The following is a 13207-nucleotide window of genomic DNA, read 5'->3' as shown; positions in this document are numbered from 1 at the left end:
ACTCACGATTCCTCGCCAGCTCCCGATTCTGCTAAGAGTGAAGCCAAAGCTGTACCTAGTCAGACCCTCTACTACTTTGACCTCATCTTATTTGGTATCTCCCTTGTTGGCTCTGTGGTAGCCATCCTGACCTCCCTGCTGTTTCCACGACATACCTGGCATGCTCCTGACCCAGGGCCCTTGCACTAGCTAGCTCTTCTTCTTGGCAAGCTCTTATCCTAGTAGATATCTGCCTGGTGAGTCCTCACTTTCTTCAAGTAGGTCTTTGCTCAAATGTCAGCTTCTCAATGAGGCCCTTGACCACCTTATTTAATACTGAAAGCCCCGCCACTCCTGACCCCCCTCATGCAGCTCTACTTTTTACCTACCTTACTCTGTAATTCACTCCTTTCTTATGTCTGTCTCCTGCTACTATAATGTCAGGTGCCACGAGTGATAGAGGTTTTTGTTTGTTTTGCTCACTTATCCCAAATATCTAGAACAGTGCCTGGTGCCCTGTAGATGCTCAGTAAGTTCTTGATTATTGTAGTGGACTCTAATATTCGCTGAAGTGAGATCCTAGTTTAACAAAGCAATTCTACTTTTGTTGTTGAACAACAAATTATAAATATTTTTGCTAGTTACTGTGTTAGGCAGTTTTCCTTGCATTTTGTAGACTGGGTACATTCTTTTGACTAACTAGGTCGATATGGGTATATTTTTGGGTGGCTTCTACTGTATAAAATGTAACACCATTTGTACTTTATTGTTACTTTCTCTAGGTCGCTTTTCAGCTTCTGTGACTTTTCTCATCTAAGTAAATGATGGAGGCAGACAACTATATTTTTAACATTTTATTCTTTAGAATTAAGTCTTGGTTCGTGGAAAGTTAATTTATTATTTTTTTATTTGTTTTTAGGTGCTGAATGTGGAGTAAATGCAGATGTTGACAAACATCTTGAATTGGGCAAGAAACTACTTGCAGCTGGACAGCTAGCTGATGCCTTATCTCAGTTTCATGCTGCAGTAGGTTTGTATCTCAGAACCAAAACACTCAGTGGCCATCTTAGTGAATTCTAATTTATAGCTCTTTTTTGGGATAACGTTTAAAATAAATATTGTTTATTGTTTAAATAAAATATTTTAAAATATTTACAGGGTTCTGGGTGAAATAGATTAATAAAAGCACAATATTTGAATACATACGTATCTAACATAAGATTTTTCCGCATAATTGAGACTTACAACTATTAAGTACTAAGAAAAATTCAAGATAATTTTGTCAGAACACTTTTCTCAGTGTATTATAGTCATCCCTAGATATCCTCACAGGATTGGTTCCAGGGCCCCCTCGGATGCTAAAACCTGTGGATACTCGAGTCCCTTATATAAAATAGTGTAGTATTTGCATGTAACCTACACACATCCTCCTGTATACTTTAAATCATCTCTAGATTACTTATAATACATAATGTAGTGCAAATACTATGTAAATAGTTGTAAATGTAATGCAAATGGTATGTGAATAGTTGCGCGGTGAATTTTTTCCCGAATATTTTCTATCTGTGGTTGTGGAACCTGTAGGTACAGAGGGCCGACTGTATATATTTTTCTGCCTCCTTAAGCAGATTTCACTGAATACAGTTTTAATTTTCTTGATGATTTGAGATCATCCGTATAATAGTTACTTTGAGGCCCTTGGGGGATCCTGCAGTTCATCTCCTGTTGATTGTTGGTCAGACTCTCTCTACCCCTTAGGCTGTTGCTTTTTATTGCTCACTTGTGTCTGTCTGTAGCATCAACTATCTTTGCAGTGTGTAATCCGTTGGGACTGTGAGAAACAAGATGACCAGAGTAAATAGGTTGTGAATGAGGTCTTAGAGGGTTTTCTTATGAGTCACTACATAAACTTCTTTGCTAAAGCTTTTTGATATCGATATTCCTCATTCCTTTTTTATTTACTTATATATACTCACCTTTATTTGGGATGGTTAAGAGTGACAAGTCAACCTGCAGAGTAATGAGTAGTGTATTTTTAATAAGATATAGTTCTGCTCACCAGAAGAATTATTCTATTGTTGTAACTTACTATATAAGCAAAAAGTAGTTAGGTTTTGGTTTGGTGATATTTTTCTTCATGCTTTTTCTTGAACTTAGATTTTTATTACTGATGTTACTAGCTCTCTGGAATAATAGGAAACCTAGATTTTAATCTTGGCTTTGCCACTTGATAATTCTGTGACATTGGTCAAGTTATGTAAGAAAGTGTAGGCTTAAAGAAGTGACCTGCATATTGCCAGCAGTTTCACTCTGCCACCCAAAAAAGGACTTTCTATGAAGATGAGAGAAATGTATATAAAGATTTCTTTGAAAATAGGGGACAATCACATGTGTAAGGTATATAGAAATACTGTATCTTCGAAAATTAAGACTTTTCTAAAAACAAATTTAATATGTTAATAGGGTTTTCTTAACTATGTGGAGCTTCTAAGAGGAAGGTTTTTTCATTTCAGTGACTAGCTCACCTTGGAAAGTTGTAGTTAATTGGCACAATTTGCAGTAGTTACTTTTTGCTGGAGACCATATACTGTGTGACCGGGTCATTCCTAAGTCCACACTTTCTCTGGTGATTTGAGTTGTCTTCAGTGCTGCAGCACAGTAATTAACATTTTTTCAGTTATTGTCTTAGATAAAGCATGTCTTAAAAAAAAAAACAAAACTGATTCTTCCTTGCTACCATGAGCATATTTGCAGAAACATATACCTTCTACTTATTTTATACTTTATTATTTGCTTTCTTTAATCTCACAAATTAATAAGAATGTTAAGGGCTGTGGCATATTGTTAACGTCGTTTAAAATGACTGCCTATTTTTTGTTAGCTTCACTGCCATACAAGAATTCTAGAGATGGCTCTTCCCCAAAAATACCCAATAATATATTATTGTCTGCACTGAAAGACGTAAATTAGTAAAGCTAAAACGTGGTAATTTATTTGTGAAATTCAGTAAAGGGAAAAAGTGAGACACTGCTAGTGCCTTCAGAATTCAAATAGCAATGTCATTTTGTTCATCATACTTTGGCAAGTAACAGTAGTTCTCAAATGGTACACTTACCGTAATTTGAGGAAGACCTGTGTAGTTTGAGATATTCATCATTTTAGTTTATGTAAAATAACTAACCATAGAAAATAGAGTTTAAATTGTAGTTGACGGGAGTATACAGTAGGTAGTGATGGGGTGTCATGGCCTATTGAGTCTCTTATGAGATGTTTGTTTATCAGAAAAGAACTGTAGATCTTCTATTTCAATTGTCTCATTTACCAAACATCCAATTTAGTATGGCCATGTTTACTGCTTCAGGTAACCCAGTGAGTTAGTGAGAGCCTCTTGCTAACAGTGAATTAGTCCAGGTCTCCTGACTTCTAGACTAATAAGTTATGCAGTTACTCTAGTTACTGCAGTAGATCAAAGAGCTGTGCTACTGTAAAATGTACAATAATTTTTTGTGGTAAAATATCACCCATATTTTAGTACATTGCTTTAAACTGACTGTAAAAAATTCATTAAATGTTTATACTTCCCAACTTCTGAATTTTGTAATGTACTTTATCTCTTTAACTTTTCCTGTGATTAGAAATTGATGTTAGAGTTTGTAATAGAATTTGGCTAGTGGCATTGGGCATATCAATGACTCATTTTTTATTATAATGTTATAGCTGACATTATTTATGGCTGTGACACCCTTTTCCCATTTTCATTTTTGAAAAATTACTTGGTTACATTTTGAATATTACTTAGGCATGGTATGTTTGATAATTACATTTTTACACAATAAAAGGTTTATGTATTAAAACTCAATAGCAACACAAATAATTGTAGTACAGATCTATTGGTGATTTGGTTTGAAATTTCTTTGCATCTGGTGTATAAATATTTTTTGGCAGGAGTTTTAAGATTTGGAACTTAAATACTCTTGATCTGTTGGAAACAGTGTGATTTAATGAAGAGTGTTGGTATCACTTTCTAAATAGTCTTCTGAAACAGTTGCATCTATTTCACTATTATGACGTAGTCAGACACAGGTTTTGTTTAGAGATTTTATCATCAGAGAAAACCACAGTGCAGGTGTGAGGATGCCCTGCCTCTCATTTCTACAGCATGGTCTTAAGGGGATAAAGAGTCCTAGGGTCTGAAACATTTCTTTGGTAGACCTTACAGAATGTCTTAGGTGTATCTGGCATGAATGAATGTCTAAAGTGGTGGATTAAATGGTGGGCATGAATGAAATGATAGGTTTCTCCAATTGCTTGGTAAGATAACCGGTATCACACTTAACATAATCTGGCTAAGTCAAAAAAAAATCCGTGGCTTCATTCATTTGGTACTTAAACATATCGTGGTGCTTTCTTATCGCATTTGAACTTTACTTGTGAAATGGGGATGGACATTACTATTCACATTTACACAAAAGGACTCAGAGTATTCTAGTGACCGTCAAAGGTCACATTCCAGTTCAGAAGATTGTGAACTTCTTAAGGATAAGCACTATCTTATTATTGTTATTACTATTATTGTTTTAGTCTCTGGTGGTGCTCAGTAAAAGTTTGAATGAATGAAGGGGGGTAGAGTTGGGTTCGCTGGGAGCAGAATGAACCTCTGTACCTCTGCAAGGTTGGTGTTCACCCCGCTGCCACCATTTACAGAATCATTCGTAATTGGCTTTCTGATGTTTTTCTCCAGATAGTAGTTGTATTTTCTTTATTAGGGCTAATTTTCTCACATTTGAATTGTTTGATAGTTTTAGGATTACACCTTAAATTCATTTCTCATATTCAAATTTTGAATAAACTAGTATAACAATTTGACTGACATGTTTCCAAATGAAGTCTAGTGTTTGCAGATGTAGACTTGCATATAATTTAAATAATAAACTGTATCATATTTGGATGGATAATAGGAAAAGTGATTATTTTCAAGGTTATCAAATCTTGTATTGTGAGAAACTAAGCATGAGTTTCTTAAACCAATTCTTGTTCAGTTGCTACTTCCTGCATAATGATATAGGAATGGACACTAGTTCTGGGAACTGATGGTATTTTAAGATGAAGGGCCAGGGAAGGCTATTTTGATATTTGCCATTCAAGTGACCCTATACCACTAAGCACATTGATTCTTGATTCATAGGTTGAACCATTGACATCTGATTCCTTATTTTTATAAGTTCAGTGTTATAAATTGGGGTTCCAATCCCATTTCATATCTTAAAAATACCTAAAAACTGAATAGTAAAATAAGTGAAAGTGAGTGCCCCAGAAATACTTTATATAGACATTTTTTATGTATGTATAATCAAATACTTAATAAAAAGCTTTGTCATACTTAATCTTTGGAGGTTTTTCTACATAGACTGAAATGGTCAGGTTTTTTCCAAATAGAAGTCCATTGCAATTTTTGCTGAAGGTGCTTTCTTGATAAAATGCCCAAAGCCAGCAATAAGCATTCTTCTTTTCTTGAAAGAGGGTCATACTGTATTCAAAATAAGCAACACCTGTTTTTGAAAATGCCATTGCTCATTTCGTGGGGGAGATGATCTGAGTGTCCTGGTGAGGCACGTCTCTTTGAGAGCCATGTCTGTGCTGACTTCTCTGGGTCCCTGGCTTATTCCTGGCAGGTCTCGGTGTTGAGTGGACGTGGGAGTGTCCCTTGTTGGAGTTATCAGGAATTTGTTTCCTTTCCTCTCATTTGATTACAAGGTGCTATAGAGACACGAAAAATGAATTCACTCAAGGAATGTATTTTTTTCTAGAGTGAGGTAAGCATATAAATAATTGATATCAGGAGGTAGTGATAAGTGTTAGGTGCTGTGGGAGATATATATTATAGAGTGTTATGGAAACCAAAGTAATGGAAGGTTTATTTTCACATGTGTAATCAAGTCATTTGAGCTGTGCCTCAGAGATGGAGTAGGATTTGGATATATGAAGATGTGTGGTGTAAACTCTAGGCCTTAAATCATGTCGTTTCTAGTATTTCTTATTTTTCAATTAGTGTAAAATAAGTCATGGAGAACTTAACTTTTTTTTTCTTTTTTTTAATTTTTATTTTATATTGGAGTATAATTGATTAACAATGTTGTGTTAGTTTAAGGTGTACAGCAAGGTGATTCAGTTATACATATACATGTATCTCTTCTTTTTTAAATTCTTTTCCCGTTTAGGTTATTACAGAATATTGAGCAGAATTCCCTGTGCTATACAGTAGGTCCCTGTTGGTTATCTATTTTAAATATAGCAGTGTGTACATGTCAATCCCAATCTATCCCTCCCCCTCCCACCCCACTCCTCCCCCTCCCACCCCACTCCTCCCCCCTGGTAACCATAAGTTTGTTCTCTAAGACTGTGAGTCTCTTTCTGTTTCGTAAATAAGTTCATTTGTGTTCTTTTTTTTTTTTTTTAGATTCTTCGTATAAGCAATATCATATATTTGTCTTTCTCTCTCTGACTTAACTTCACTTAGTATGATAATCTCTAGGTCCATCCATGTTGCTGCAAATGGCATTATTTCATCCTTTTTAATGGCTGAGAAGTATACCATTGTATATATGTACCACATCTTCTTTATCCATTCATCTGTTGATGGACATTTAGGTTGCTTCCACATCTTGGCTATTGTAAACAGCGCTGCAATGAACATTGGGGTGCATGTATCCTTTTGAACCATGTTTTTCTCCAGATACATGCCTAGGAGTGGGTAACTTTTTTAAAATTAATGAATATAAAAGTAATCCATGTTCATTGTGAAACATTTTGGAATATGTATATGAACTATATAAAGAAGAAAATCCAGTCTCTGCCCATGTAACTACTGTTGACCTGAAGTGAATTTCCTTCTGCTTTCAGATGCAGTCACTGTAAGTTTCATTAATTCTTAGATGTCAAATCATTCTTATGGCCAGTTATGCTGACCAAGTGCCATATATTTTACATTTATTGCACATTCTAAATCAAATATGAACTGAACCAAAAATATTATATATGGCTGGTATGCTCTAAATATAGTTCCTCTGTTTCTTACTCTTTCTTCAAGCTAATTACAATTTTTGTGGGAAATAACCTGTATTTCCCACAAAGTCAGTAGCAAAGGCTACTGACTTTGCTCTTTTTTCCTTACCTTCCAAGGGAAATTGATCAAGGAAGAAAGTTCAGTGATGCTTAGCTGGGAACATACATAGATTTTTTGTTTTTGTTTTAGATTTAAGGAGAAGAAGTCTTATATTGTTAAAATGCCCAATTCTCTTATTTTTTCAAAAATAGTCCTTTTTTCCCCCTAACTGCCTCATTCTTTTACTTTTTTTTATTGTAGTAAAATATACATAACAAAATTTACCATTTTAACCATTTTTAAGCACGTAGTTCAGTGGCATTAAGTGCATTCACATTGTTGTGCAACCATTACCACCATCCATCTCCAGAACTTTTTCATCATCCCAGACTGAAGCTCTATACCCATTAAACCGTTGTTCCCCATTTCTGATCCCCGTCTCTTCTCAGTCCTTCCTTGGCAACCACCATTCTAATTTCTGTCTCTATAAATTTGACTACTCCAGGTACCTCATAGAAGTAGAATTGTACAATATTTGTCTTTTTGTGTCTGGCTTATTTCACTTAGGATAATGTCTTCAGGGTTCATCTGTAATGTAGCATTTATCAGAATTCCATTCCTTTTTTAAGGCTGAATAATATTCCATTGTATGTATATACCACATTTTATTTATCCACTCATCCACCGATGGACATTTAGGTTGTTTCCACCTTTGGGCTATTGTGAATAATGTCACTGTGAATATGGGTGTACAAATATCAGCTTTCAATTCTTTTTTTTTAAAGGTTATACTTCATTTCTAGTTATAAAATATCGGCTATATTCCTCATATTGTACAATATATCCTTGTAACTTATACCTAATATTTTGTGCCTCTTAATCCCCTACCCCTATATTGCCCCTCCCCTTTTCCCTCCCCCCACTGGTAACCACCAGCTCATTCCCTATATCTGTGAGTCTGCTTCTTTTTTTTGTTATATTCACTAGTTTGTTGTAGTTTTTAGATCCCACATATAAGTGATATCATACAGTATTTGTCATTTTCCATCTGACTTATTTCACTTACATAATGCCCTCCAAGTCCATCCATGTTGCTATAAATGGCAAAATTTCATTCATTTTTATGGCTAATATCCCATTGTATATATATACACGACATCTTCTTTATCCATTCATCTGCTGATGGACACTTAGGTTGCTTCCATGTCTTGGCAGTCAGCTTTCATTTCTTTCGGATATGTGTACTCAGAAGTAGAATTGGTGGTTCATAGGGTGATTCTGTGTTCAATGTGTAAGGAACCTCCATATTGTGTTTCACAGCAGCCACACCAGTTTACATTCCCTCCAGCAGTGCACACAGGGCTCCAATTTCTCCACGCTCTTACTAATTCTCCCTCCCTCCCTCCCTCCCTTCCTTCCTTCCTTCTTTTCTTTCTGTCTCCCATTCTCCCGTTCTCCTTCTTCTTTCCCTTTCTTTTCCTTTTCTTTTTCTCTTTCTTTCTTTCTTTCTTTCCTTCTTTCCTTTCCTTCTCCCTTTCTGTCTTCTTTTTCTCCCCTTTCTTTCTTATCCTAATGGGTATGAAGTGGTATCTCAATGTGGTTTTGATTTGCATTTTCCTAATGATTAGTGATGTTGAGCATCTTTTCATGTGCTTATTGGCCATTTGTGTATCTTCTTTCATATATGGTTTTATAGCCTATTTTCTCTTCCTGCCTTATCTCCCCCCCAGCGGTACTTCAGGTAGTTTTCAATGCCATTAACAACTCCTTAAAATCATAATTTTGAATGATTATATACTATCCTGCCATATAGGTTCCCATATTGTAATGTTTTGCAAATGATAAGACCTTCAGGGATAGAACTTTTAGGGAATTTTAGTTGTAAATCTTATGGTAATGAATATCGGTATGCATAAATATTTATTTTTTTAAGGTACATGACTGGATTTGGTCAAGATCATTTTTAAGAAAAAAAATATATATATATATTGCTTTTTAGAAGGATTGTTTGGCAGCATGAGGTTTACTTCTAATTGAATTTACTCCTTCCCGCATTTTGTAGGTGCTGAGCAGAGTAGAGTTAGTTCAAGCACCTAACTCATCTGTCTGCTTTCCTTCCTTCAGATATTGTTAACGACTCTAGCCTTACTCTCTGGTCTCACTGTCTTTTCCATTCTCCTTCGTCCCATGGTCTGCACCTTTATTTCTTCACTGCCATTTTAGTTGGAGTTTGGGAGAGAGCAGTTGCACATTCAATATATCAGTTTAAATGGAAGTCTGTAATTTTCTAAAATCCTGTAAGTGCAAAGTCCATATTCTCAATCAGAATTTCACTTAAGAAAATTTCAACAAAGACAAACAGAACTGCAAACAGAATTGGATACTTACAAAAGTTAAGAGTTGAATATAGTTAATATTCTAGACCAAAGGTAGGCAAACTTTTTCCCTAAGGGACCAGATAATAAATGTTTTAATCTTTGCAGCCATGTAGTGTCTGTTGCATATTTTGCTATTTTTTTGACAACTCTTTAAAAGTGTAAAAAACATTCTTAACTTGAAGTCTGTGGGTTGTTTTTGGCTCAGAGGCTACAGTTTGCTGAGCCTCTGTTCTGGGTTTATTTGCAGTGATCTTGCTAGGCAAAATGACCCCGTATTGATGAAGAAATTCTTTTCTTAATGCCTTTCCTAGTAGAATTGCAAACTCTAATACTGTTCAGATGACTTGGTTTTTTGAATAAAGTACTGAGAGTTAATATTTATTATTTTAATTTTCAGATGGTGACCCTGATAACTATATTGCTTATTATCGGAGAGCTACTGTCTTCTTAGCTATGGGCAAATCAAAAGCAGCACTTCCTGATTTAACTAAAGTGATTGAATTGAAGATGGATTTCACTGCAGTAAGTTCATCTAAATTTTCTTTAAAGGAAAATTTAAGGAAACTCGGAAGAGGTGATTTGTTTCTTAAGGTGAAGACTGGCATGCTAGGCGTAGCTGGAGGATGTAGAAAGCCACTCTGATGTAGCGGACTGGGCAACAAGAGAAACTCAGTCCCTGGAATCAAAGGCCTGTGTGAGGGAGGCACAGTGGAGTGGGTACATTAGGTGATTTTTAGAAGCTTGGTAGTGATGTTAGCTTTGTGGTTTAGAAAGATATCTGTGTGGAGGATGGAGTGTAGGGCAAGATGTGAGGCTGAGAAATGAGCTGATTAAGAGACTGTTGAACTAAGAGGCTGTCAGGTGACTGATGACAGTTTCAATTAAGGCTGTAGTGGGAAGAATAAAGAAGAGGGGGTGGCTTAATTAAGCAGTGGTTTGTGATGAGAATACAGTGCTGAATTAGACAAGAGTCCTGCCCTGAACCAACACTCAAGCTTCAGAAGTGGAGGAATTTATGGTCTAGTAGGATATCTTGACAATTGGCAGGTCACTGTAATAGCTTAAAATAATAGGACCCAGTTATATTGTTTCAAAATTAATTTGGTAATTTACTTATTGTTTATGTCCTGCCATAATCCAGAAAGTATTCGAGATGATTGATTAGATATGGGTGAATATTTGGTTTGAAATATTACTATTATTTTAAGATGGAATTCACAGGTGTCAAATTTTTCTTTATTACTCTACCCAGCTAAGCATAACCTTCCACAGAGGTTAAGTAGCTCATTTTCCTAGTATTATAGTACTTATTAGCTAGTTGAAGTGGCTTTAATCTTGCTTTTTATGTGTGTTGATGCATTTTATAGAGGATTAGGGAAATTTTTAAGTACTGTAAAAGTAATATATAAGTTTTAGTAGAATATTGGTGTGGTTTCTGTCTTATGGTAGACATTGATCATCAGAGAGTTGGTATTCTTGGAAGAGATGGGATTATGCGCATTAGAAGAGGAATATCAGAGATGATTGATGGATGTTAAAAGGAAGAGGCATTGTTATTCTGGTTATACTGGGGTAAATATGTGCATTAAGAGTTAATAAAAAAAAAAAAAAAAAAAGCTATTTCCAGAGCTTTGATTGGTAAGGTCCCAAATTATAACAACTTTTATTATAGTGGTAAAAAGTTATTATGATGGCTTAAAGTACTTTTTAAGTGAGATATAACTCACATATCATCAAATTCACCCTTTTTTTTTTTTAAAAGAATGTGACCATTTTTTAATATTTATTTATTTGGTTGCATCAGGTCTTAGTTGCAGCTCACCGGCTCCTTAGTTGGGGCACGTGGGTTCCTTAGTTGCGGCAGGCGGCTCCTTAGTTGCGGCATGTTAACTCTTAGTTGCGGCATGCATATGGGATCTAGTTCCCTGACCAGGGATCGAATCTGGGCCCCCTGCATTGGGAGCGCAGAGTCTTGTCCACTGCGCCACCAGGGAAGTCCCCTCACCCTTTTTTAAAGTGTGCAATTCAGCAGTTTTTAGTATATTCATAAGGTTCTGCAAGCATCGTCATTATCTAGTTCCAGAGCATTTTTATCACCCCCCCCCCAAAGAAACACTGTACCCACTAGGAGTCACCTCCCATTTTTATGTCCTAGCCCCTGGCACCTTCTGTCTCTATGGATTTGTCTGACTTGGATATTTCATGTAAATGAAATCATACAATATGTTGCCTTTTGTGTCTGACTTCTTTCACTTAGCATAATGTTTTCAAGTTTCATCCATATTGTAGTATGTTTCAGTAGTTCATACCTTTTTATGGCTGAATTATATTCCATTGTATGGACATATCACATTTGCTTATTGATTTATTAGTTTGGTTTGTTTCTACTTTTTGGCTATTGCTATGAACATTCATGTCCAAGATTTTGTGAGGACACATGTTTTCATTTTTTTTTTTTTTTTGATATAGTAAAAAGTATATTTAAAGGAAGCATACTTTAACAAAATTTATATACATTCATTGGTTCCAGGAATTATTCTCAGAGTGTGAAGTCAAATGGGCATAGGAAAAATTAATATTTCATTAATATTTCATTAGCTTATTTAGTTTTATTCTTTGTGTTTAAAGAAAATTTAGAAATGCATAGTACTCAGTATACTCTTTTTTTTGTTTTTCTAGGCAAGATTACAGAGAGGTCACTTGTTACTCAAACAAGGAAAACTTGATGAAGCAGAAGATGATTTTAAAAAAGTGGTAAGTTAAGTTCAATTTGTATGTGGCTCTGTGAAGATATTTTGAGTGAACATACTGAACTTATTTTTTTATATTAAGACATTTAATAATCACTTTATACCTGAAAGGGAAAATCATTTGATTTGTGTGTGTAAGATTCATAGTTCCTGAATTAATATTTAGTGGCTGGCATCAAAGAATCACTTTAACAGATGGAAGGTAAAGTGTATGGAATAGATAAGTAATCCTAACTCAGTTTATATAGCTCATGTTCTGCTTTGTCCTCCATGAGAATCTAAAGATGTCAGCTGAGCTATTCTAAAAGTTGCCTGAGTGACTTGGGAAACCCTTTATTTGATTTGAAAGGAATAATGAAACAGATCTTAAAAGGAAATTTTGCAATCACCCACATGGCTACTTTACAAAGTATAAAGTGTTTTGGATTTGTTGGGGGAAGTGTTACAGATTACATGTAATTGAAGGGGTTATATCCTGAAAAAGGATTTGAAGAGAGACAGCTGGATAATGTCTTTATGCCCTCATGGGACTTGTTTTAAGACCTGCTTTTTTGTTCCACGTGGATATGATTCTGGAGTGGTCTAGAAAAGGTGTGTCTATGTATATATATATGTATCTCCCATTGTTCATTATTTGCATTTTTGTAGTTTATCAAAATGCTTAGTTACCATGATGATAACCACTATGAAAATAAAACTAAAATTTTTAATGTTTTCATAACCTTTGTCATAAAATTCAGACATATGCAGACAAATCCAGAATACATTAGAAGTTAATTGTATTGAATCAGAAACTATCTCATGGTCTTAATAAAATTCGATGTCATTTTCTGTTTATCTAATCTACCCTGCTACGTGGGAACTTGTTAGAGAGGAGGCTGAAGGACAGGTGATGGGGAGGTAAAGTGCTGGAGTGACCTTTCCCTAGCCCTGGTCCTTCGTACACAGCAAGTGTTGTGTAAAAATTTGTTAAATGGATGAGTGATACAACATAAGAA

The 13207-nt window shown here is 35.3% G+C and overlaps 1 protein-coding gene across 1 annotated transcript in view; it reads left to right on the top strand.

Annotated features, from left to right (window-relative positions):
* DNAJC3 (DnaJ heat shock protein family (Hsp40) member C3) overlaps positions 1-13207 on the top strand; it is an 85260-nt gene that overhangs the window by 18891 nt on the left and 53162 nt on the right. The window contains exons 2-4 of the mRNA XM_061170866.1: positions 899-1009; positions 9857-9981; positions 12139-12213. Coding sequence (XP_061026849.1) covers positions 899-1009; positions 9857-9981; positions 12139-12213 — 311 coding nt within the window. The remainder of the gene's footprint in view (positions 1-898; positions 1010-9856; positions 9982-12138; positions 12214-13207) is intronic.

Source organism: Eubalaena glacialis, chromosome 16, assembly GCF_028564815.1.
Source record: "Eubalaena glacialis isolate mEubGla1 chromosome 16, mEubGla1.1.hap2.+ XY, whole genome shotgun sequence".
Taxonomy (NCBI): domain Eukaryota; kingdom Metazoa; phylum Chordata; class Mammalia; order Artiodactyla; family Balaenidae; genus Eubalaena; species Eubalaena glacialis.
Note: the sequence above shows the minus strand (reverse complement) of the source record. Positions and strands in the feature narration are given on the sequence as shown.